General features: G+C 41.6%; 1 protein-coding gene across 1 annotated transcript; it reads left to right on the forward strand.

Moving 5' to 3' along the window:
- On the forward strand, positions 1–27,000 carry gss (glutathione synthetase). The gene is made up of 13 exons (XM_084312394.1): positions 1–69; positions 1,345–1,489; positions 4,253–4,398; positions 5,470–5,545; positions 9,365–9,504; positions 10,253–10,369; positions 12,264–12,344; positions 12,533–12,610; positions 15,993–16,062; positions 17,367–17,561; positions 17,931–18,012; positions 24,072–24,261; positions 24,921–27,000. The coding sequence occupies exons 2-13, from the start codon at positions 1,355–1,357 to the stop codon at positions 25,042–25,044; spliced, it is 1,434 nt and encodes a 477-aa protein (XP_084168520.1). The 5' UTR covers positions 1–69; positions 1,345–1,354; the 3' UTR covers positions 25,045–27,000.
- The last annotated feature ends 42 nt before the right edge of the window (positions 27,001–27,042 follow it).

Genomic DNA, 27,042 nt, shown 5'->3' on the forward strand with positions numbered 1-27,042 from the left:
TAACAAACACAGAGCAGCAGATGTCCACAAACTAGTCCCTGTTGTTTTGTTGGAGGATTCCTTTGTAAGGTATGAATGAAGGGGGAAATATTAATAACGTTCATGTATGAACACATCGTTTGATTTGGGGGGTGAACCTTGGAGCAGTGAACATGATTATTGATTAGCCACCTCAGTGAACCTCGCTGTTAAACTATAAAAGCAAAGCCCTCAGCAGCTAATGTTAGTTAGCCACCAAGTGGGAGTTCAACTCACCTGGCCAGGTGTTGGGTGACGTAGTTTGCGTTATATTATATTAGATTAGATTAAAATGTATTGCCAAAATGGGTTAATTATATTGTTTACACTGCCTATTTTTTACTTGTTTACTGTACTATAATTACCTGTATTTATGTCTTTCTAATATTACCCTCTCACCCACCCCCTCCTAATGTACAGTCTCCTCCCCCTCGTATGTATAATATACTCTCTGTTAGGATCTCTGTTTAACAGTAGTGTATATTTGCATATCTTGTATGTCACAAATCATGTAACAGTACTGTATACCTGTATGTCATATATGTCATTATGAATTGAAAATGGGGGACCCTGATGTAAACAAGACGAAAGTCTTTCTCTGGTCTGCATCCCCTTAACAATTGTGTGTATTGAGCTGTACTGTATTGTACCCATTCTGCAATCTGTTAATTAAAGTTATCAATGAATGAATGATTGAATGAAAACTTTATTTAACAGATTGCAGAATGGATACAATATACAGTACGGCTCAATACACACAATTGTTAAGGGGATGCAGACCAGAGAAAGACTTTCGTCTTGTTTACATCAGGGTCCCCCATTTTCAATTCATAGTGACATTTATGACATACACAACATGCCATATGCCATATGTATATGACATCATGATATTTATGGCATAGGGACATACATGACATACAGGTATATACTAGTACTGTTACATTTGTGACATATACGATATGCAAATATAATCAATCGATCAATATACAGTAGCACAAGTACAGTACAACGAAAAAGAGGTTTGGCATCCAACCAGAGTGCAAATGTAACAGTAAAGTGCAACAGCAATTATATACAATGTACAGGTGATTAAACTGAGTATAAAATATATACACTAGTAATACTGAGTATAGTGCTAATCAGATGTATGTACAGAGTTGTAGTATTAATATGTACAGTGATACATGTATAAACCAGAGTGATAATGCACCAGTGAGTAATTTTGCTATTTGGTCGGATACATAATATTATGATTTTGCTTTTGTAGTATTGGCGTTATTATTGCACAGGTCATCTTGACACAGGTGTATCACTGTTGTGTAACAGGTAAACAACAATGGCTGCCCAGGGGATTCCAGAGGAGGTGTTGATGAACACTGCACTGATAAAGCACTTGGCGGATGTGGCGAAAGACGCAGCTCTTCTTCATGGAGTCTTAATGCGGACCAAGGAGACGCCCAATTCATCAGAGGTGAGAAGCGAAACTCTCTAAAACTATATTTTTTGTTTCCAATCATATAATGATTTGCAACATATAAAACGGATACTTACTGAGAATGAAAGGCAAATGATAATTTACTTCCTTGCTTAAGACCACGTGTTTCCTATTTCTGAACACTGATTGGCTCACATGAGCACATGGGGTGCTGTCTGAGCCAATCACATTTCTCGACTAGTGTGAGGTTTCCTAACGTCTGTTCTTCTTCTGCATGATTGTTGCAAGTGGAAAACACAATTGTACAGATTTAGTCGATTTTTTAAATCAACAAATCGATTGGAGATCGAAGTCCTGTGGCTGAGAATTACCTTAAGTCAATGACATCCCTATTTTCATCAACCTAAATACCTCTCACGGATGATTTCATAGAATATAACTCAGGAATTCACTCTGAGAGAGAAATTACGGCCAATTTCTATTCTGTTCTGCTGCTGGGAGCCATGTCTGTGTCCGTCCGTCCGTCCGTCTGTCTATCTATCTATCTATCTATCTATCTATCTATCTATCTATCTATCTATCTATCTATCTATCTATCTATCTATCTATCTATCTATCTATCTATCTATCTATCTATCTATCTGTCTATCTGTCTGTCTGTCTGTCTGTCTGTCTGTCTGTCTGTCTGTCTGTCTGTCTGTCCGTCCGTCCGTCCATCCATCCGTCCGTCTGTCTGTCTGTCTGTCTGTCTGTCTGTGTCGCAGCAGGCTTTGTGACAGTAAAATACATTAATCTGCTAGATTTAACAGACGAAGAACACCGTATAATCGCCCGTTCAACCGGGAGCGATGATGGGTTAGTTTGGGCGTGAACGACACAAATAGGCCCCGAGGCCAGTTTGTTTTCCTCGTCGTCATCAGAACGGCGGGTGCGTGGGCGTGTGAATCCGGCTCATTTGGTGCACAAAGGCCGCGGGGAGACAGGAAGAGCGGCCGCTGAGCCGCGGGGGCCGGCGTCGCCCAAACAGGCGTGTTAAGCGCAGAGTCATGCCCGGAATGTAGTCTCTTTTGAGGGGATGGATTTGTGGCGGATAGGCCTCTGTGTGGGGCGAAGGTGACCTTTAGGCCTACATGGTTATTGTCATTCCTAGCATACCACAACAAATGGAATTTGGACCCTTTTTTCAAGGAATTCTGTTTTTTTGTCCCCCCCCCCCCCCCCCCCCCCCACTGGTTTGAAGTTCATTTCTATGACTTTTTTGTAGGGCTGTCAAATGGTTATAATTTCGAATCGCGATTAATTACGTGATTGTCCATAGTTAACTGTGATTAATCGATGTGTTAATAATCACACATTGTTGGTACATGGTGGTAGTCGTGGACACGTATGGTTGCTTTATGCAAATGTTTGTTTTTTAAAGGGGAACTATCTTATAAATGGCCTTTTTGAGTGTTTAGCATTGTTTCCTAGCTATGTGAACTTATATTAATATGATCTATGTCTCAAAATTCTCATATTGGCGCATTCTTCCAATTCTCCTCTCACAATATTCACCCTCACTGAACTGAGTCATTTGAAAATGTGCCTATATGTGATGTCATATAGTCACCGCTGCATGTTAATGTTCAGGTGAACACAACGCTCCGCAGTGGTTTAGGAGCCCAGGCTCAAAACAGCTCGAGATCTTGAGGTAGAAAAATGCTGTTTTTGAGGACTTGATTAGAAATACAAAACAATGAATAAAAAAAATATATATATTACAGAGGTGTTCCATAGACTCACAGGAATTGTGTAAAAGTGCCCAAATAGTGAAAGAAATAGTCAAATAGTTCCCCTTTAAATAAAATCAATAACCAAAATGACAAATATTATATATATCCCAGAAAGAGGTACTGCATTTAGCATAAAATAAATATGCTGCAAATAATCATAACATGGCAAAGCCCAATTGGCAACAACAGATAGACCTCCTAAATGTAACATTACCCAGTAGATAGATAGATAGATAGATAGATAGATAGATAGATAGATAGATAGATAGATAGATAGATAGATAGATAGATAGATAGATAGATAGAAACTTTATTGCCATTTCAACACTGTTGATTGGGATTTGTCTTGGTGCCACATACAGTACAGACAATGTTAAAAACATACAATATAAAAACACAAGAATACAATCCCCACAATAAAAAGTTTTACACAAACAATTAAAAAGAAAAAATGCTACAGTACCTAAAATAAATTGCTCAGTGTTCCAGTTTTTAAAGTGCATATTGCCTTAAAGTGCATGTTGGCTGGTGCTAGCCCTGGTGGTGCAAAGTGCCTGTACATTTGTACTTGAGTTCAGGTGACAGACAGCCTCGGGATATGTACTGTTTTTAAAACGGGATGTCCTGCACCTGAGCCTTTGGAGTCTTCTGCCAGAGGGAAGGGGGTTAAAGAGGTCGTAAGCAGGGTGAGAAGCAGTAATATGAGTACTCGCACAATGTACTCTTATAAAGGTTCACTAAAGTAGTAGAAGTAGTAAAGTACATAATAGTAAATGACAGTAAGAAGAAGGTTTGTTTTAATTTAAATTTTTTTTTAAACATGACATAAAATTAGATACACAAGCATTAACAGTAAATATCCACAGTAAGTCACAGGATTATACATTCCATGGTTTGTTTTTATTTATTATTATTTCCAGATATTGATTGAATAGGTGTGTTTTAGTTAAATTAGTGGCGTTATTATAACACTCGTTAACGTGCTTACCTTTGACAAGTTTCTTCTTGTGTTGTTGACCTTTGGCAGTTGGTGACCTTTGCCCCGCTGACCCTGTTCCCCTCGCCGGTGCCGAAAGCCGTGTTCCTGCAGGCGCTGGCGGTGCAGACGACCTACAACCTGCTGGTGGACCGGGTCAGCCAGGACCAGACCTTCCTGCAGGAGGCGCTGTCCAGGTAGGAGGACCTTCCGACTTACAGAAATGAGCACGGGAAAAAACATGGTAAATCACACGGCATAAAAAAAAATCATAACAACTGTATTAACAATAAGACAACATGACGAGGCAAAAAGCAAGGATAATAAATCAATTGAAACATGTACAACTTATTGTTGTTTATTGTTGTTTAAAAGGATCCCCATTGGCTGCCACCTAAGTGGCGAGCTAGTCTTCCTGGGGTCCACACAGAAAGACAACAGAAAACATAACAACATGAGATACATATATGACAGTCACAATTAACAATGATAATCTAAAAAAAAAGGTTGGAGGTCAAGGTTTTAAACTCTGCAACAGAGTAAGTAAGTAAACAGCACATGGTAAGTAACAATATGATGTGTCCGTCATGAATATGCAAATTGGCTACATTTCATGGTCGACATCAACTCATCGCTGCCTGCAGCCCTAGAGTTGATTATATTGTTTACCCTGTTTATTCTTCTCATATTTCTATATTCAGAGTTGATTATATTGTTTACTCTGTTTATTCTTCTCATATTCAGAGGTGATTATCTTGTTTACCCTGTTTATTTTTCTCATATTTCTATATTCAGAGTTGATTATATTGTTTACCCTGTTTATTCTTCTCATACTTCTATATTCAGAGTTGATTATATTGTTTACCCTGGCCTGTTTATTCATCTCATATTTCTATATTCAGAGTTGATTATATTGTTTACCCTGGCCTGTTTATTCATCTCATATTTCTATATTCCGTGTTAATCATATAGTTTACCCTGTTTATTTTTCTCCATATTTCTATATTCAGATCAAAAGTTATTATGCCTATATTTATGTCTTTCTACTATTACCCTGCCCATATACCTGTACCTCCCCTCCCCCCATGCTGCCATGACACCCGGATTCTCCCAAGGGGATCAATAAAGGAATTTCTTATCCCATCTTATCCTACAGATAGACTGGCCTCGTGTCTGTCTTCTAAAAGTCAAGTCACCAGCAACACACGTGGTGTATGGGGTTGTTTCATGTGGATGATTAAGAACATACCCCTCTTGTCTTCCTATAGCACCATCGCTGTGGACAGCTTCACGGGCAGACTGTTCGATATCTACCGACAGATCGCCAAGGAGGGAAGAGCTCAGGTAGGTCAGTGAGAACGCTCTCGGGCGTGCAATCTCAAAATGTGCTCGTCAATCAAGTCACGTTGCGTACAACAATAACCTCAGTCGGTAGTGATTGGCCTCCGAAAATCTAAACGTTTGAACATTCTCTTATCTTTTTTTTCCCCTCCACATTTTTCGATGCCAGCCTATAGGATCGTCGTCGTATACATTATTCGGTCTGCACCTCGATGTCGCTGCTTTTCGTGAGTTTATTTAGCAAAAATCAACATTTGCTGTTCACTGTAGGGATGGGCATAGATTTTCGAATATTAAAATTAAAAAGTATAATATAAGTATAGAATAGAAAGTCAAGTACGTAAACAAGTGTAAACCAAACAAAAAAATGTCAATATACAATATACAGTGCAGAGTAGAGAAAGGTAACTGAGTTCCCATAATACAGTACAGTGCAGGAATGTGATGAGGTACAACTTAGCTTGTGCTTCCACCTTGTGGTGGTGAGGTGCAATGAGGTATGAGTTGAGTTGTGCAAATCTCAACAAAAAAATATACAAATATACCAATATACCAATATAAAGTGTGTTAAAGTGTCTAAAGTGGGTAAAGTGGGTGCTACAGTGAGTTGTTTATTAAAGTGAGTGTGTACGTGTGGATGTGTGTGTTGTGAGTGTATTTGATGGTTTGTTGCATAGTGTTATTGTCATTGATTGTCATTGATTGTGCTTTTTTCCTATTGCTAGGTTTTTAGTGCATTTTTTTCTGAATCTTCATTGGGGAATGTCTAGAGGAGTGTCACATATTTTGATTTTATGGTGGTTTTCTGTTCTTGATTTATTGTGATGTTTCTTCTTGACTTGTTCAAAAAGACGTGTACAGCCCATGGGGGCATTACCTTGTGATTTCGGGGCTTTACAAATACATTTGATTTTATTTGAATTAGGGATGTTCGATATTGGCTTTTTTACAGATACCGATATACCGATATTGTCCAACTCTTAATTTCCGATATCAACCGATACTGATATATGCAGGGTTCCCCCCCCCCCCCCAAAATATGTAATTAACATTACATATCTCTTGTCGTGTAATTAACACAACATTATGCATACTTTGACAATAAATAAAATAATAATTTGTTCTTACTTGCTTGCCTGGGTAAATAAAGGTTAAATAAATGTAAAAAAATATTATTATTATTTTTTTTAAACCGATACCGATATTTTCCGATATCACATTTTTATGCCAATATCGGTAGGCCGACAATATCGGATATCCCTAATTTGAATGCTTTTGTTCTCCTGGAAATAACGTTAGCCCGCTGCCACTCGCTTAATATCTTTTTTTTAATCAAATATATATATATTTTTTTTTACATGAAACAAAACATATCACAATACAATAATAATAATACATAAAAAGACTTCCCAGGACAATAACTTAACACCACATGACAAGCCAATAACTGAGACAGACTGTACAGTGATCATCCTACATGGACACTCACTCGTTCTCTTCCCCCCCCCCCCCCCCGCTCACCCAACGTGAGTCACACTCACAATACATTATTCAATCAAAAACAAAAATCAAAAAAAAAATTCCAAACTTATATGCGTTCTTTTAACTTTGCCACTGCAGCCAACCAAATTGCAATATTAGATTCCTTAACCCCTACAACACGTGCCGTGGATATCTCCAAATAGATCACGTCAAGGTAGGTGAGAAACCATACCTTCGGGCAGAGTTTGTCTGGGTGAAACCAACGTGAGGCAATCAATTTTTTTGCGGCTGTGAGGCCGGCCAAAATGAGTCTTTTCACCTGTATAGAGGTCGGTAATTGAGAGAGATCATTCAATAACAATGCAGAAGGAGATACAGGTATGGTTAGAGAGAAAATGTCTGAGAGCTGAGATGTAACATTTTCCCAAAAAAAAATCAACAACAGGAGGGCATTCCCAGCACATATGCATAAATGTACCTGTGGCACCGTTTGGACACAAGGTACACAGAGAGTCAGGTCTGAGACCCATTAAATTCAATCGTCTAGGGGTTAAATAAGTCCTGTGAATAAAATGTAGATGAATCTGTCTGTGATCTGGGTTGTGTGAGGATAACCGAACATTTTCCCAGACTGCATCCCAAATCAAAATCTACCTCCTTTCTCCAAATCGTTCCACTCGCTTAATATCTATAGCCGGCGTTAGCAATGACGGCAGCCAGCCAGCTAGCTCGCTTGTTTGATTATGCGATTTTCGAATAGTTCCGAATAGTAATTCCTTGTGAGTTTTGCCCGTCCCCAGTTCATTGTGTTCAGCCGTGAGGAGCCACCTGTTCCCGGTCCTCGCTCCACAGCGGTGGAACCAACCTCCCACCACAAAGTCAGGAGGACGGCCGAAACCAGACCAATCTGTCGCTGTCGACTAAAGACACACTTCTTCAATCAATATTTGAAATGAAAAAAAAAATACTACTAACCTTCTTACTGTCCTCTACAGCAGCGGTTCCCAAACCTTTTTGGCCGTGCACCCCCTGTCACCTCCCGACCTAGCTGACGCACCCCCCAATGGGTTTCTGTTAGAAAAAATTGTTGCTGGTCTCCGTGCACAGATTAAATTTTTTATTTTATCTCTTTATGGATAGGGAATTTCTTTATTTAATTAAAATGTTCACGACAACATGGATGCATGTACTCTGCCAGCATGTTTAATATCCATAATACTAAAGGTTTGACTAAGATTTTTATGAAATTTTATTGTAAAAACAAAAATTATTTTCTTTAATTTTAATTTTTTACCACCATTAGCCTTTTCATGTCACGCACCACCTAGAGGGCGCTCGCGCACCACAAGGGGTGCGCGCACCACAGTTTGGGAACCACTGCGTCATCAACTCATCATGCACTCTTCCTAATATACTAACATACACTCAACACTGCAGCACTCAAGTTTGAACACTTTGATGCACATTGTTACTCAGCTGATAGAGTTGTACCCTTCCTTCCTTCCTGATGACTTGTCGTACAGAACTTGTAAGTAGTTTTGGATAAAAGCGTTCGGCTAAATGACTAAATGTAAATGAGATGTGTGCACAGTTTTCAGTTTCAGTTTATTTAGGATCCCCATTAGTTGTTACCTCAGTAACGACTACTCTCACTGGGGTCCTCTCAAGATAACACAACACATTCAAACATAAAATCATTGTACAATCAGAATAAAACATTACTTACACATGCACATTGTACTACAAGCAACAACACAAAAACAAAGAATAATAATGACAGTAAAGATAGTAATTTGTCCGTCTACATGAATTAAGTGGAGAGGTGACAGAGGTCTCACCTGCCACCACACAAATGCCCTAATTTGGATTAAAAAAGAAAAAAAGTACATCATAAAAAGATTTCTTTGTAAAATCGCTGTTCTCAATTTATTTTTGAAACTTGTCTTACTGGTCATATGTGTTAGATGTAATGGCAGTTTGTTTCAGTTTGACATAGCTCTATACATGTAGTGGAATGAACTGCCCACCCCAGTTAGGAGCCGAAACCCGTCCAATCTTTCGCTGTCGACTAAAGACGCACTTCTTCAACCATTATCTGAAATAAAAAATAAAATAAAAAAGATATCTAACCCTAACTAACCTTACTGTCATGCACTTGTCCCAATAAACTAACCTACACTGTAGCACTCAACACTTTGACGAACATTGTTACTCAGCTGATAGAGTTGTACCCTTCCTTCCTGATGACTTGTCGTACAGAACTTGTAAGTCGCTTTGGATAAAAGCGTTTCAGCTAAATGACTAAATGTAAATGATCTGCGTCTCTGCCGCCCCCTGCAGGACATCGTGGTGGGGCTGAACCGCTCCGACTACATGCTGGACCAGGGGCCAGACGGAGCCCCGCGCCTGAAGCAAGTGGAGATCAACACCATCGCCGCCAGCTTCGGGGGGCTGTCCTCGCGCACGCCGCACGTCCACCGGTCCGTCACCCGTCACCGCATCACATTCAGAGACGAGATTCAGGATTTCAATCAATGAATGAATGAAAACTTTATTTAACAGATTGCAGAATGGGTACAATACAGTACGGCTCAATACACACAATTGTTAAGGGGATGCAGACCAGAGAAAGACTTTCGTCTTGTTTACGACATACATGATGACGTCATGACATTTATGACATGGGGACATACATGACATACAGGTATATCCTAACAGCAAATATGTACATATGATGGGGAGGAGACTGTCTATTAGGAGGGGGTGGGTGGATGGGAACTTTACTTTGTGAAAATTATGACAAAATAAGAATTGTGTGAGAGAATCGTGATCTCAATTCTTGATTCACATTTTTAGCAAGAATCGTGCAGTCCTAAATTTGTGGCCACTTTGACACACGTTACTTCTCTCTAAGGGAGAGACATGTGTTATAGTTTTGGTCCACTGACCCCAAAATGACAGTGCAGGGTCGGTTCCATTCAGTATTAATTCATGACATATTTATCATGTCTGTGACGCACTGTGGGCTCCAATTCTAGTATGAAAGGTGCTATACAAATAAAGTTTATTATTATTATAATATATATGAATGTGTGAGTGAATGGGTCAAATGTGAGGAACAAAATTTGTAAAGCGCTTTGGATAAAAGCACTATATAAATGCAGTCATTTACCATTTATAATAATAATATAATAATAATAAAGATGGTGATGTGTGGCTCCTCCCCAGACACGTGCTGAAGGTGGCGGGCCGGCAGGAGGAGAGCCAGCGGGTCCTGGACAACAACCCCGCGCTGGGTCTGGCCGGGGGCTTGGCCAAGGCCTGGGAGCTCTACGGGTCAGAAAGGTGTGCGCCGCGGGAACCCCACTACAGTATTTAACCCATCTGGAGCCCCCCCCCCTCTCTTCTCGATCCTCCAATCACAACTGTCGCTGCAAAGTTTGTCCGGGGGGAGGCCTGAATACTTTTACCGACGGATTTCCAGTTCCGCGTTCTGCGCTCTGATGGGCCACTGACGTTTCATGGTCATGTGACATGTGCGCCCAATCGTGTGACGCCTGTTTCTTTCGCCGGTTAAGCTTAGGCGACTCTTTCGAAGTTGGTTAAGGTTAGAGTTTGTCTTAGAGCAGGGCGATAGAACACCAGCCCTGATTCCTAACTCTAACCCTAAGCTTAACCAGTGATAAACTAGGAGTTAGGTAGTTTGCAGGCTGTTCGAGGCGGAAATGGGCGCGTCACGCGATTGGGCGCACATGTCACATGACCAGAAACGTCAGTGGCCAATCAGATCGCACCAGAAACGTCAGTGGCCAATCAGATCGCAGAACGCGGAACTGGAAATCCGTTGGTAAAAGAATAGACTCACGCGGGGGGGAAGCGACGGTCGCGATTTGGAGGATCAAGAAAAGAGCGGCGTGTTTCAGATGGATCAGTTAGGCAGTTATAGGATTCACTTTTAGGTTAATATTCCCCCGTGAATGTCCTTACTGATTTATTTATTCACATAAGTCGAGTCAGTTTTATTTATATAGCACATTTGCTCTATAAATACAAAAACAGCAGTTGACAAAGTGCTGAACAATTTACATACAAGTCAAGATACTATTATACTCAAAACCATAGCGAACCATTTAAAACATACTGTAGATACATTAAAATCACATTCAAACTGAGTGGATACTCTGCACAAGGGATTTAGAAGGCCAGGCTGCCTGAATTCTTTCCCCAATACATTTCCAGTTCCGCGTTCGCCTTCTGCGCTCTGATTGGCCCACTGACATTTCTGGTCGCGCCAATCGTGTGACGGCAAGTTCTTTCGCCGGTTGAGCTTAGGCACTCTTTCGAAGTTGGTTAAGGTTAGAGTTTGTCTTAGAGCAGGGCGTTAGAACGCCAGCCCTGATTCCAAACTCTAACCTTAACCAACTTCGAAAGAGTCGCCTAAGCTTAACCAGTGATAAACTAGGCGTTAGGTAGTTTGCAGGCTGTTAGACCCGGAAATGGGCAAAGACACAGCTCGTCACGTGATTGGGCGCACATGTCACATGACCAGAAACGTCAGTGGCCAATCAGATCGCAGAACGCGCACGCGGAACTGGAAATGTATTGGGGAAAGAATAGACGCGGCCAGGCTGAATAGAATAGCAGTGATTTAAAAGTGGCAAGTGACTGGGCAGACCTAGTGTTAGCGGGTAGACTGTTCCAGAGGGGGGGGGTGGGGGGGGGGGGGGGCAGCCACAGCAAAGGCTCGATCACCTCTGGTTTTAAGCAAGTTTTGTACAACAAGTCATCAGGAAGGGCACAACTCTATCAGCTGAGTAACAATGTTCATCAAAGTGTTGCGTGTTACAGTGTAGGTTAGTTTATTAGGACAAGTGCATGACAGTAAGGTTAGTCAGGGTTAGATTTAAAAAAAAAATATATATATATATATTTAGATAATGGTTGAAGAAGTGCGTCTTTAGTCGACGGCGAAAGATTGGACGGGTCTCGGCTGCTGTCCTAACTGTGGTGGGAAGTTCGTTCCACCATTGTGGGGCAAGGACCGAGAATAGGCGACTTCTCTTTGATGACATCTTTTGTCCAGAGTTAAAAATGCTGTCTTAACATTATTCATTTTAAACGAGGAGTGAAAAAATCCACGAGCAGTTCAGTTCTTTTCACTGTTCAGAAGGTGTGTTACTTTCCCGGCATGTAGAGAACATGCCGTTGGTCGCTTTTAACCAACGTTTTGTCATTCCAGAGCAGTCGTCATGTTCCTGGTGGAGGACGTCCAACGGAACATCTTCGACCATCGATACGTTGAGGACGAGCTGTGGAAGAGGTGGGTCTCTGCACCGGGGCCACTGTCGCCACACAACCCTAGTTTCCACGGTGCAAAAGATGAACCGTGCTTTTGAAATCGATATTCAAGAAGCCTACAGTGTATAATATACGTCATCAATGTTATGTAATTGTTCTTTTTATTTGAATATTAAAACTTGAGCATTTGTTCTTCTTACCCACGTTCAGAGACATTCCCGTCATAAGAAGGCAGTTTGAAGATGTTGTCAAGACGGGGCGTCTCGACCAGGACAAGAGGCTGTTTGTGTAAGTGTGACGCAGGCCGCTACACCACTATTTATTTCCTCTACAAGTTTTCTTTTTTTGTGTCAATCGTATTAAACCAGTGGTTCTCAAACTACGGGTCGCGAGTTGCGGGTAGGTGACAGTGGCTAGTAAAAAAAATTATAAAAAAAAATTATAGATTTTTTATTTTATTTTTTATGTTCTGGCTAAATATGCCTCGTTTTATAAATGTGTATTGATAACATAGTGCTGTAATCAAATGTTCTAATAAATATGCATGATCAAGTTCACCAAAGTGTGCTTTTATTTAGCTATTTATATATTCCTTAATTCCACGTTGAAATTCCGCAATACATTAACTCATTCTGCGCCATCGCTTAATGCGCTAGAACGCCACCGCTTTAATTAATGGGGGGACTGTGAGATTTGCGAGTGCTTAAAATATATCTTAATTTATAGCTATGGGTCTAATACACCCGTCGATTATCAGGGAGTTGCTTCCAGTCGACATGTACGAAACGGATTGTTTTTTCATCCGTACATTTCCGTTTTATACCGTTTTGAATATGAGTATAGTTTTGGTGATTCTTAGTAATTGCTGGAAAAGTCGCGATAATAGCCCTTTAGTGGAATACACTAAACACGTTGTCATTTTTCGCCTGATTATCGAATCTTCCTGAAATCAACGCTAGATTATCATTATTATCCTTCCTCGTGCAAGAATGAAAAGAGCCCTGGAGCGCGGCGCCCCCCCGCCACCTCCTCCCACCCAACGGCACGCACACACACACACACACACACGCACGCACGCACGCACACACACACACACACACACACAGAGACGGCTTCGATGGGGGTAGAAAGACATATCAGATCAACGCAAGCTTTTACTGTATATATAGTGTCCTTACCTGGTATCTGATGGTATCTGATCTTTTTCTGCCGAAGACTTTGCGATCTTCTTTGAGGAAAAAGTGGAGAACATCCGCAGCTCCTTCTCCCAACCCCCACCCATTCCAAACGCTGAATCGAGAACCTCATCCTTCACTCTGTCATCTTTCTCTCCCATTACAGAAGCCGAGACCCTGACACTGATAACGTCGAACCGTCCGACTACATGCCAGCTGGACCAGCTACCCTCCCCACTCCTCCAGACCATAGCACCGGACATCCTCCCATTCCTAACTGCAACCATCAACTCCTCACTCAACTCGGGGGTGGTCCCCACCTCCCTAAAACAAGCCAGAGTCACGCCCCTCATAAAAAAACCAACCCTGAACCCCACCGTCATAGCCAACTATCGTCCTGTCTCTCTTCTCTCCTTTCTTTCTAAAACACTTGAACGTGCTGTATCCAACCAACTTACTGCTTATCTCTTACAGAATGACCTCCTAGACCCCAATCAGTCTGGCTTCCGGACTGGCCACTCCACAGAAACGGCCCTCATTGCGGTCACAGAGGCACTTCACTTAGCAACAACGAAAGGCCTCTCCTCTGTCCTGATTCTCCTAGATCTATCTGCAGCCTTCGACACAGTCAACCATCAGATCCTCCTCGCGGCCCTCGCAGGAATGGGAGTGGCTGGATCTGCGCTGACATGGCTGACATCATACCTCAACGACCGCTCCTACCAAGTGTCATGGAGAGGGACTCTGTCGGCCACCCGCCCCCTCCGGACGGGTGTCCCCCAGGGCTCGGTCCTAGGACCCCTTCTCTTCTCCCTCTACACTAAATCACTGGGTAACATTATCACGTCTCATGGCTTCTCATATCATTGTTATGCCGATGATACTCAACTCTTCCTCTCCTTCCCTCCCTCAGATATCCACGTCTCTGAGCGGATCTCGGCCTGTCTGTCCGACATCTCTGCCTGGATGACGACCAACCACCTCAAACTGAACCTAAGCAAAACAGAATTGCTCCACCTGCCGGCCAAATCCTCCCCCCTGACCGACCTCTCCATCACAGTCGAGAATGCAGCTGTGACCGCGTCCCCGACCGCCAAGAACCTTGGTGTTGTCCTCGACGACCAGTTGAACTTCTCTGCTCACATCGCAGCGACAACCAGAACCTGCAGATTCCTCCTGAGCAACGTCAGAAGGATACGCCCCTTCCTGACAAAAGAAGCCACCCAACTCCTCATCCAATCAACAGTCATCTCCCGCCTCGACTACTGCAACGCACTGCTAGCTGGCCTCCCGGCCACTGCCACCAAGCCTCTTCAACTCATTCAAAACGCAGCGGCCCGCCTGATATCAAACCTACCGAAGTCGGCCCATGTCACCCCACTTCTTAGGGACCTGCACTGGCTCCCCATTGCTGCACGTATCCGCTTCAAGGCCCTCGACCTAGCATACCGTGCAGCAAAGGGAACCGCTCCCGCCTACCTCCGGTCAATGGTCTCTAACTACACACCCTCAAGACCCCTACGCTCTGCATCTTCTGGCCGCCTCAGACCTACTCCTATCCAAGCTCCCGGAGGGTCATCAAAGAGAAGCCGCCTATTCTCAGTCCTTGCCCCACAATGGTGGAATGAACTACCCATCCCAGTTAGGACAGCCGAATCCCGTCCAATCTTTCGCCGTCGACTAAAGACTCACTTCTTCAACCATTATCTGAAATGATTAAAAAAAAAAAAAAAAAAAATCTAACCCTGACTAACCTTACTGTCATGCACTTGTCCTAATAAACTAACCTACACTGTAACACGCAACACTTGATGAACATTGTTACTCAGCTGATAGAGTTGTACCCTTCTTGCTGTCTTGTCGTACAGAACTTGTAAGTCGCTTTGGATAAAAGCGTCAGCTAAATGACTAAATGTAAATGTAAATGTGATGTAATGCAAAAGAAATAATCCAATTATCTGATTGCCATTCCAAATACTGCTCGTGGAGGTCCGTCCCACATTAGTGTACCATGCCATCGTTGTTGAGGTCTACCTCGCCTGAGTATTTAAACCCCGCCCGCACGGCTCAGATCGTCCCAGAAAAGAAACGACACCATTCCTAATGGAGTGCAATACCAGCTGGAAGGCTGTATTTGCCCTTTTGCGAGCTCAGACCCATTCCCAATGATAACATCAGGCTGGATGGATGAAAAATGAATGGATATCGCTAATAAAAGAAATAACGATTAAAACCCGACTATACTCGTGATTGCCGCTGAGCGGTCGGCGAGTTAACCCAGCTATCATCGGGTCTGGCGCTGAATGAAGTGTGGGGTCCCCAAAAAAAAAATCCTAAATAAAATGGGGTCGCGGTATAAAAAAAAGTTTAAGAACCCCTGTATTAAACAAACGCTATACAGTATACCGTTGACGAGATCATTCTTCATTGCATTTGAGCTGATTTTGACTTTTCTTTTTTAATTACTTCTCACATTGTCTCAATTCTCTCCCCAGTGACGGCCTGGAGGTCGCGCTCGTGTATTTCAGGAACGGCTACATGCCCCAGAACTACACCTCTGAACAGGTCTGCAATCAATCCTTTTTTACTACTATTATTTTACACCAGTGTTACATCTTGTCTTGAGTATTTTGTTAATGTTTCCGCCGGGTCCATATGCAGATATAAATAATAATAACAATTCATTTTATTTGCATAGCGCTTCTCAAGAACCCGAGAGAAACAGAGAAAGACAAAGAAACAAAAGGAACATAAGACCACAGGGAAACAGCATGAGATACACAGAAACATAAAGCCACAGTAACAAACATCAAAACAGGTTGGAGGGGGGGGGGTTATGGGTGGGGAAGGTTGAAGGTTATGCTTGGCCTTGCCTTGGGCAGCTGGCTGTCAAGATTCTTATCACCATATTTCTGCCTAGTACACTCTGGGGTAAAAAGCTACAACATTCTATCTTTGGGGACAGAGCTCTCAGCGTGGCAGCTCCCACCCTCTGGAACTCCCTCCCCAAAAGACTAAAAGAAATAACGATAGAAAACCCGACTTTTCTCGGGTTTGACGCTCGAGTGTCGGCGAGTCAACCCGACTTTATTCGCGAGTGGCGTCCAATGAGTTAGCATGGCCTTTGACACGACTGTCGCTTACCTTGGGACAAGCAACAGTTGTTGTGATTGGAGAATCAAGAAAAAGAGGGTGGGGCTTGATATGGGTCATTATTGTGTCAGTGGGGACTTGCAAGCGACCTTGGGTTTCATGAAAGGCGTTATGTAAAACAATGTTGTTATTATTATTATCTTTTGGTGGAGAGACGCTACAGCGGTGTATCTTCTCGGTGTTCGGGGGCTTTTGGCAGGCGGTGCAATGTTGTGCTTTTTCCCAGAGACTAACGTCGTTTTTCATCTCACCTGAAAAGGAAGAATCTGTATTGTATACTGTGTTGTCTATTGTGCAAAAACAGAACACGACAGGTCATTTCTTTGCAATATATTGCAGAGATATATACAAAACATTGCAGAAATGTAATATATTGCAGAAATATATGACACATTGCAGAAATATATGACATATATTTCTACATACATAACATATATTGTATATATTTTTGTGTTTTATTTTTTCCTGTAAACATTGCAGAAAGTTAATATATTGCAGAAATATTATGACACATTGCAGAAATATGACATATATTTCTACATACATAACATGTATATATTTTTGTGTTTTTGTGTTTTATTTTTTCCTGTAAACATTGCAGAAAGTTAATATATTTCAGAAATATTATGACATATTGCAGAAATATATGACATATATTTCTACATACATAACACATATTGTATATATTTGTGTGTTACTCCTCCGTCCTCCTGTAGAGCTGGGAGGCCCGCCTGCTCATGGAGCGCTCCCTGGCGGTGAAGTGTCCCGACATCAGCACCCACCTGGCCGGAACCAAGAAGGTCCAGCAGGAGCTGGCCAGACCCGGGGTCCTGGAGCGCTTCTTCCCCGGCCAGCCGGAGGCGGTGGAGCAGGTCAGGGCCACCTTCGCCGGACTCTACACTCTGGACATGGTGAGCGTTTCAATATTCAACCAAAATCAGAGAGTCGGACACACTCGGTGTGGTCAGACGGTCCCTAGTCGTTCTTCAGTTCTGCTGTCGTTTCTATTCACATACTTTTCTAAAGCGTTGAGATGCATCACTGACACGATTTAATATAAAGTAATTTTTCTTGCTTTTAATTTGTCCACGGCAAATGTTCTAATGCAGTAGTTCTGGCGTAGGAAGACTTGAAGTCACTTCTAATAACTGAACACATTTGAAGTGTCGCTCAAGTAAACCCTTTAAGATCCAGTGATATTTAACCTTATTTTATACCGTGTAGCGTTGCCACTATTTTCACCAATGGTTCCTATTGTTCCTTTTTGTTGTCGGCACCAGGGTCCAGACGGTGACAGAACCGTGGCGATGGCTTTGGCGACACCGGACCAGTTTGTCCTGAAACCCCAGAGGGAAGGCGGAGGTACATCATTAACTAACCAGTCTGTTAGCATCACAACATCATTAACTAACCAGTCTGTTAGCATCACAACATCATTAACTAACCAGTCTGTTAGCATCACAACATCATTAACTAACCAGTCTGTTAGCATCACAACATCATTAACTAAACAGTCTGTTGGCATCACAACATCATTAACTAACCAGTCTGTTAGCATCACAACATCATTAACTAACCAGTCTGTTAGCATCACAACATCATTAACTAACCAGTCTGTTAGCATCACAACATCATTAACTAACCAGTCTGTTAGCATCACAACATCATTAACTAACCAGTCTGTTGGCATCACAACATAATTAACTAACCAGTCTGTTAGCATCACAACATCATTAACTAACCAGTCTGTTAGCATCACAACATCATTAACTAACCAGTCTGTTAGCATCACAACATCATTAACTAACCAGTCTGTTAACATCACAACATCATTAACTAACCAGTCTGTTAGCATCACAACATCATTAACTAACCAGTCTGTTAGCATCACAACATCATTAACTAACCAGTCTGTTGGCATCACAACATCATTAACTAACCAGTCTGTTAGCATCACAACATCATTAACTAACCAGTCTGTTAGCATCACAACATCATTAACTAACCAGTCTGTTAGCATCACAACATCATTAACTAACCAGTCTGTTAGCATCACAACATAATTAACTAACCAGTCTGTTGGCATCACAACATCATTAACTAACCAGTCTGTTAGCATCACAACATCATTAACTAACCAGTCTGTTAGCATCACAACATCATTAACTAACCAGTCTGTTAGCATCACAACATCATTAACTAACCAGTCTGTTGGCATCACAACATAATTAACTAACCAGTCTGTTAGCATCACAACATCATTAACTAACCAGTCTGTTGGCATCACAACATAATTAACTAACCAGTCTGTTAGCATCACAACATAATTAACTAACCAGTCTGTTGGCATCACAACATCATTAACTAACCAGTCTGTTAGCATCACAACATCATTAACTAACCAGTCTGTTAGCATCACAACATCATTAACTAACCAGTCTGTTAGCATCACAACATCATTAACTAACCAGTCTGTTAGCATCACAACAGCATTAACTAACCAGTCTGTTAGCATCACAAAATCATTAACACTTTAATCGCCGATGACGTGTTTAGACGTCATTCCTCGCCATGCTCATTCTGCCGAAGACACCGTAACTCGTCTTTGATGTCAATATTTAAAAAATCTGTGATCGAAATCATATTTCTCCTCCGGGGTCCTGAGATATACTGCTGATCTCCACTCAACTCTCTAGCGGTTCAAGAGCGCCATCTGTTGGCCGATCGGCAGATCGCCAACAGGAAGTGACTCGTCAAACAGGAAGTGCTCATCCATATTTCGTCCGGGCACTCGCGATCATTAGCAGGACTCTATCTCAACACACTGGATAATCAATCACTCGCCCTAACTCAATAAACAACGTTATTTGGACGTATATAGTATTATACAACCTGGAAATGGTTCATCAGGATCAACATCCCATAATCGAAAACTGTCTACTCCAAGCTGATCGTCCAACGGCGCGAGGAAGATACGGTGAGTTTCAACGTTATTTTCTAACGTCTTCTATACTAACTGATCTGATGATCATATGACCCACACTAGATGAATGGTATAACGTTGCCCACGGAATTATAAACGCCCCCTCGCCCATCCGGTCATCATCAGATGATACGTAGTAACTTCTAGAAGTACCTCCAGTTGAAATTTTTCATCTGGCACCGATCGCTACCAAACTGTATTTGATCATCAATATAATGCATTTGGAGCTATAAATCACGTTCTGGAGAAAGCTGCAGAAAACGATAAAAACATACTTATACTTTAGACCATATTTTAGTATGAATATGTGAATGAAAAAGTATATCGTTGCTACACCCTGAACAATGGATATAGGACATTGAATGGGCCATAATAATGTCAATTTAGCAATAGAATTTAAAAAGTTATAGCCCTGCAAAGAAGGGGAACTTCTCCATAGACAAATAGAGCTGGCTAGGGATGGTAAATTATGAATTTAACCATGGCGATCAAAGTGTTAACTAACCAGTCTGTTAGCATCACAACATCATTAACTAACCAGTCTGTTGGCATCACAACATCATTAACTAACCAGTCTGTTAGCATCACAACATCATTAACTAACCAGTCTGTTAGCATCACAACATCATTAACTAACCAGTCTGTTAGCATCACAACATCATTAACTAACCAGTCTGTTAGCATCACAACATCATTAACTAACCAGTCTGTTGGCATCACAACATCATTAACTAAGCAGTCTGTTAGCATCACAACATCATTAACTAACCAGTCTGTTAGCATCACAACATCATTAACTAACCAGTCTGTTAGCATCCCAACATCATTAACTAACCAGTCTGTTAGCATCACAACATCATTAACTAACCAGTCTGTTAGCATCACAACATCATTAACTAACCAGTCTGTTAGCATCACAACATCATTAACTAACCAGTCTGTTAGCATCACAACATCATTAACTAACCAGTCTGTTAGCATCACATCATCATTAACCAACCAGTCTGTTAGCATCACAACATCATTAACTAACCAGTCTGTTAGCATCACAACATCATTAACTAACCAGTCTGTTAGCATCACAACATCATTAACTAACCAGTCTGTTAGCATCACAACATCATTAACTAACCAGTCTGTTGGCATCACAACATCATTAACTAACCAGTCTGTTAGCATCACAACATCATTAACTAACCATTAGTCTTCATTTCTACTTCAATTAAATGATTCATTCGTGTATTTTTGTTGCCTTGTAAAGTGTCATTGGGTTTCTTGAAAGGTGCCATAGAAATCCAAGTCATTATTATTATTATTCCTAACCCTTATTAAATTTTTTCTATTAATATGATTTTAGATTGTATTCTCTTTTACTTAGAGGGCGGGGTCTTCTATAAGACCTCTCAGGTTTTATTTTTGCCTCCTTGGCAAAAATTTGGACTTCTTCTAGTATGCATCTTTTGCAAAGTTTTATAATTTTGACCTTTTAATTATTACTCCACCGTGTGGCCGCTTGGGGCAATTAAGCAATAATACACGAGTGGCGTAGGCATCATCACAGAGTGGCGTAGGCATCACAGAGTGGCGTAGGCATCATCACAGAGTGGCGTAGGCATCATCACAGAGTGGCGTAGGCATCATCACAGAGTGGCGTAGGCATCATCACAGAGTGGCGTAGGCATCATCACAGAGTGGCGTAGGCATCATCACAGAGTGGCGTAGGCATCATCACAGAGTGGCGTAGGCATCATCACAGAGTGGCGTAGGCATCATCACAGAGTGGCGTAGGCATCATCACAGAGTGGCGTAGGCATCATCACAGAGTGGCGTAGGCATCACAGAGTGGCGTAGGCATCATCACAGAGTGGCGTAGGCATCACAGAGTGGCGTAGGCATCATCACAGAGTGGCGTAGGCATCACAGAGTGGCGTAGGCATCATCACAGAGTGGCGTAGGCATCATCACAGAGTGGCGTAGGCATCATCACAGAGTGGCGTAGGCATCATCACAGAGTGGCGTAGGCATCATCACAGAGTGGCGTAGGCATCATCACAGAGTGGCGTAGGCATCACAGAGTGGCGTAGGCATCACAGAGTGGCGTAGGCATCATCACAGAGTGGCGTAGGCATCATCACAGAGTGGCGTAGGCATCATCACAGAGTGGCGTAGGCATCACAGAGTGGCGTAGGCATCATCACAGAGTGGCGTAGGCATCACAGAGTGGCGTAGGCATCACAGAATGGCGTAGGCATCATCACAGAGTGGCGTAGGCATCACAGAGTGGCGTAGGCATCACAGAGTGGCGTAGGCATCATCACAGAGTGGCGTAGGCATCATCACAGAGTGGCGTAGGCATCATCACAGAGTGGCGTAGGCATCATCACAGAGTGGCGTAGGCATCATCACAGAGTGGCGTAGGCATCATCACAGAGTGGCGTAGGCATCATCACAGAGTGGCGTAGGCATCACAGAGTGGCGTAGGCATCACAGAGTGGCGTAGGCATCACAGAGTGGCGTAGGCATCACAGAGTGGCAATATTCCTGATATCTGGTCCTCGTGTATTATTGCTTTTTATACAGCAAGTTGCACAGTCTGGGAAAAATATAGGATGAATACAGACAATTCTAGGGTCTTTTATATCAGTGAACTTGGCGTAGAAAAATAGTTCCTAAAGATGTATCGTTGCTATGGAATTTCAAATGGAATTTCAAATGGAGTAGGCTATCAACCAGCTTGGCAATGCAAAACGAATGACGTATTAGTCTAATTTAATGTACCCGTTAGTTCAGAATCAATTCGTCCAATCAACAGTCATCTCCCGCCTCGACTACTGCAACGCACTGCTAGCTGGCCTCCCGGCCACTGCCACCAAGCCTCTTCAACTCATTCAGAACCACTGCCACCAAGCCTCTTCAACTCATTCAGAACGCAGCGGCCCGCCTGATCTCAAACCTACCGAAGTCGGCCCATGTCACCCCACTTCTTAGGGACCTGCACTGGCTCCCCATTGCTGCACGAATCCGCTTCAAGGCCCTCGACCTGGCATACCGTGCGGCAAAGGGAACCGCTCCCGCCTACCTCCGGTCAATGGTCTCTAACTACACACCCTCAAGACCCCTACGCTAACTAACCTTACTGTCATGCACTTGTCCCAATAAACTAACCTACACTGTAACACTCAACACTCTGATGAACATTGTTACTCAGCTGATAGAGTTGTGCCCTTCTTGCTGACTTGTCGTACAGAACTTGTATGTCGCTTTGGATAAAAGCGTTTCAGCTAAATGTAAAATGTAAATGTAAACTATAAACACGTGGATAGATAGAGAGGATGGGCCTACATCTAACGGTATTCATAAAAACAGCATTATTAGACACGGGGACTCGAGACTCGACTCAGACTCCAGATTTAGTGACTCGACTACAACACTGGCACATACATACATACATACATACATACATACATACATACATACATACATACATACATACATACATACATGTATACATACATACATACATACATACATACATACATACATACATACATACATACATGTATACATACATACATACATACATACATACATGTATACATACATACATACATACATACATACATACATACATACATACATACATACATACATACATACATACATACATACATACATACATGTATACATACATACATACATACATACATACATACATACATACATACATACATACATACATACATACATACATGTATACATACATACATACATACATACATACATGTATACATACATACATACATACATACATACATACATACATACATACATACATACATACATACATACATACATACATACATGTATACATACATACATACATACATACATACATACATACATACATACATACATACATACATACATACATACATACATACATGTATACATACATACATACATACATACATACATACATACATACATACATACATACATACATACATACATACATACATGTATACATACATACATACATACATACATACATACATATACATACATACATACATACATACATACATGTATACATACATACATACATACATACACACATACATACATACATACATACATACATACATACATACATACATACATACATACATACATACATACATACATGTATACATACATACATACATACATACATACATACATACATGTATACATACATACATACATACATACATACATGTATACATACATACATACATACATACATGTATACATACATACATACATACATACATACATACATACATACATACATACATACATACATACATACATACATACATACATACACACTATATATATATAAATGCCTAGATGACAACAAGTGGACCTATTCCTCACCATATTAAATATGTTCTAGGTAACAACATCTACGGCGCAGAGATCTGCCAGGTGCTGGAGGGGGTCAAGGGAAGCACGGAGAGGACGGCGTACATCCTGATGGATAAGATCCGGCCCCGACCCGTCCAGAACTACCTGCTGAGACGCGACGCTCCGCTCCAGCTCAGCACCTGCCTCAGTGAGCTGGGCGTGTTCGGGGTCTACGTCAGGTAGGTAGAGGACGGACACCAAACAAGCCTCGTACCGTTGTGTTGTTGGGGTCAATTCACTGTCGGTATAGTTCAAGTTTTGCTTTATTTGTCACATATAAGGTACGTGTACAACGTTACGGTGACATGCTTGGTTCTGTATGAGCGCCCTGAGAATGTGCTTCATACAGTAACAAGAATAAAGTCCAAACCACTATACAAAATATTAGGGATGTCCGATATTATCGGCCGATATCGGCATAAAAATGTGATATCGGAAAATATCTGTATCGGTTTTCAATTTTCTTTTTTTTTATACATTTCTATAACCTTTATTTACCCAGGCAAGCAAGTAAGAACAAATTCAGATTTTATTTATTGTCAAAAGTATGCATAATGTTGTGTTAATTCCACAACAAGAGATATGTAATGTTAATTACCTGAAATTATTAAATTTTTGGGGGGGGGGACCCTGCATATATCGGTATCGGTTGATATCGGTATCGGAAATTAAGAGTTGGACAATATCGGTATATCGGTATCGGTAAAAAAGCCAATATCAAGCATCCCTACAATATATACAATATATAAACAAAATTAAGTACAAAATGCAAACTTTTTAAAATGCTAAATGTTCAGGATCTGGTTCTGAGCGGTCCTCTCTCTGTGCGTCTCCACAGGAAGGGTAAAGACATGTTGTTGAACGAGTGCGCGGGTCATCTGCTGAGGACCAAGAGTTCAGAACATTCTGACGGAGGCGTGGCGGCAGGGGTGGCCGTGCTGGACAATCCTCTCCTCGTCTGAAGGAAACCTACACTGACCCCTGCTGGGCTCCCAAGATAACTGCACCAGAGGCACAATGGAATGACGGCCCCACTTGAAAGTGTCCTTTTTGACTGTAGAGAACTGGCTCTCACTGTAAACGATTTTTTTTTTAATTTTTTTTTTTTCTTCATATTCTGTCGTTAGAAATGTACCAGATGGATAGGAGACCAAAGAAAACGTGTATGCAGTAGTTTAGGCTGCGTTCACACTGCAAGCCGCTGTGGTTACATGGTGACTTTTAATTCCGAATTATAACTTCGGAATCAAATCATTCGGATGTAAAAAAAAAAAATCCTGTGAGTTTACATGTCAAATCTTAATTCCGACAAGGTGTTTACATGAAAGTCACTGTCTAATCGGGAGTTTTCGAGTCATCGTAAGGTTTGGGGCTGGGAAGGCTTCTGATTGGGTAAACGTAAACAGGATGTTAACGTCATTACGTTTACCGGAAGTAACCTCCTTTTGTAACTAGTACTGCTAGAAACAACAGCTACAAGATGGACAACCGTTATAACGCATGATTATTCGCATAGCCGACGTCATTCAGTTTGGCTGAAACTGTCCTAAGTAGTTCAGCATTTTTATACTTTCTCCCATCTGATCGTTCTATTATTTTTAAGTCTTCCATAGCGTTTATTAAATAAATTGTTTCAGCCCTCGACCATCGCTTGCTCCTGTCCGCCATCTTGTATGTAACTTGTGTGTAGCCTATGCGCACTGCGCAAGCGCTAAAAAGGGAGCGATCATGCGCAGAAAGACCGGGAGAAACTAATTCAGTAAAATGCGTGAAAAGGGGGGTACATGGACAGAAAAAGCTTTCATTCCGAATGATAAACGGAATAAACAGGCCACTTACATCGGAATGGATTTTATTTCGGAATTAAGTATTTTCAGATGTTTACATGATAACTTTAAATATGATTAAACGTTAATTCCGAATGAAAAGGGGAATAAACCGTCCATGTAAACGCAGCCACAGTTTGGCTCGTTCACATTATGTTTTAGATGTGGCCCAATATCAGATTCCAGTGTGAACCGGGCCCACGCTCCTGAACTGACCCGCACGCGCACATGAACGATAAAGAAGATGGACATAAATCTAGAGGTTGCATTGCATAGAATCTGACCTGTGTCTGATTTAGGACCACATTATGAAAGTAGCCCAAATCATTATTGAAAAGATCAGATTCCGGGTGATTTGTGCCGTTCACACTGTTGTAAAAAGAAAAACAGATCTGCGATCAGATTTGGGCCACTTCCACCCTGCAGTGTGAACGTAGCCTCGCCGTGACTTGTTGTGACTGAAACTCGTCAAAATACACAGAAGGAAATTGAAAATATATACAAATATAACTAAATATAAATAAGTCTGTGACATAGCTCTATCTGTAAATATCTCCTGTTTCATCAAATGTCATAGAAAAGAAGATGTTTTATTGTCTGCTGCCGCTCTGCATTAAAGAAAAGCATTTTAACTAGAGCTGGGCCGTTAACAGCGTTAACGTGCTGCGTTAACGCGATACTAGTATCGCGCGATAATATAATTGACCGTTAATCTAAATTTTTATTTTATTTTTTTTATACTTTTTTGTTTTTTTACCTTTATTTACCCAGGGTAGGTTCGCTGAGCACAGATGCTCTTTTTCAGGAACGCCCTGCTTCACATTCACACAGTTCCATTCACACCTGGGAGCTGCCCAGTACAACCACAGTTGACACCATTGGCCACTGAGCAACTCCACTGGAGCAGTTGATTTGCATTGGCAGGGTTTGGCCCTGTCTGGCACCCAACGGGAAAAATATTATAGGCACTATAAGTAGACACCACTACATAAAACAAGCTGGTCTGCCTGAGTGACTGGTGGAAGAAGGAGAAATAGAGATTGGACTGATTGAGTCAAGCCATGTCACATAGTTCAAGTTTGAAATGCTTCTTTCTGTTTTGCTCCTGAGAGTGCTAGATACTATACTGTACTG

The sequence above is a fragment of the Notolepis coatsorum genome (genome assembly GCF_963971535.1).
Source record: "Notolepis coatsorum genome assembly, chromosome: 4".
NCBI lineage: Eukaryota > Metazoa > Chordata > Actinopteri > Aulopiformes > Paralepididae > Notolepis > Notolepis coatsorum.